Genomic DNA, 830 nt, shown 5'->3' with positions numbered 1-830 from the left:
AAATATATTCGGCGGCCGACGGCAAGTACAATGAAGGTGTCAGGCCCCGACGGGTTACTTAAAAGTCTTGACTCGTTAGGAACCGCGCCAAGAAATTATCAACTGAAAGTGCCCAAATTTGTGGATAACGCGCCTACAGGAGAACCATTCAGAGATTTCTTAGCAGCGCAACGAGTCTTTATATATATAGGAAGAAGTCCAAAACAAGAGGCGATGTGGTATGTGTCGTGTGAAAGAGTAGCACAAGGGATGATGGAGAGAGGGTTTTTAACGGGATATGGCAAAGCTAAATCTTTTGTTACTAATGAAGACGTTGTTATCTGCGATTTCTCGTGGGTCGTCTTGTCACAAGTCGACGCCGTTGCGGACTTTGTGAAGAAGATGGGGACGGGGAAATACGTGGGGATCAACGCACAGATGTCCGTGAGGAAACAAATAGTCTCGCGCATGCCTAATTTGGTCTTTATGGAAAAGGAAGAAACAAAGAAGAGCTACGGGGATATCCCAAAAGTGAATGAAAGTGTTGTATATGGTCAAAGGGAATATTTGGTCCAACAGAAAGATAAGAAGAGTGAGAAATTGTTGAGAGTTGGATACTCGTCGATCTACGTAGTCGACTCGAAGACTAAAAAAGTCACGACATATCCATATAGACAGATCGGTGAGTTCGTAGGATATACTAAAAGTGGGACATTCTTGATCCGTAATAATGAAGGTACACAAACTTTCACTTTGAAATCACCACTCGAGAGAGGACAATTGATAGGTGAAATATATGCGGCTAATTCACAACGAGAATCTCTTTTCCAAAATATATCAAATTTCGAGTT

The 830-nt window shown here is 42.2% G+C and overlaps 1 protein-coding gene across 1 annotated transcript; it reads left to right on the top strand.

Moving 5' to 3' along the window:
• Nucleotides 1-213: 213 nt before the first annotated feature.
• On the top strand, nt 214-830 carry EIN_188160 (hypothetical protein; the record flags this gene model as incomplete). The annotated part of the gene is made up of 1 exon (XM_004259125.1): nt 214-830. A coding segment is annotated over one exon (617 nt), but the record flags the coding sequence as incomplete, so codon positions are not given.

This window comes from Entamoeba invadens (genome assembly GCF_000330505.1).
Source record: "Entamoeba invadens IP1 unplaced genomic scaffold scaff_1105074726301, whole genome shotgun sequence".
Classification (NCBI taxonomy): domain Eukaryota; phylum Evosea; order Mastigamoebida; family Endamoebidae; genus Entamoeba; species Entamoeba invadens.
Note: the sequence above shows the minus strand (reverse complement) of the source record. Positions and strands in the feature narration are given on the sequence as shown.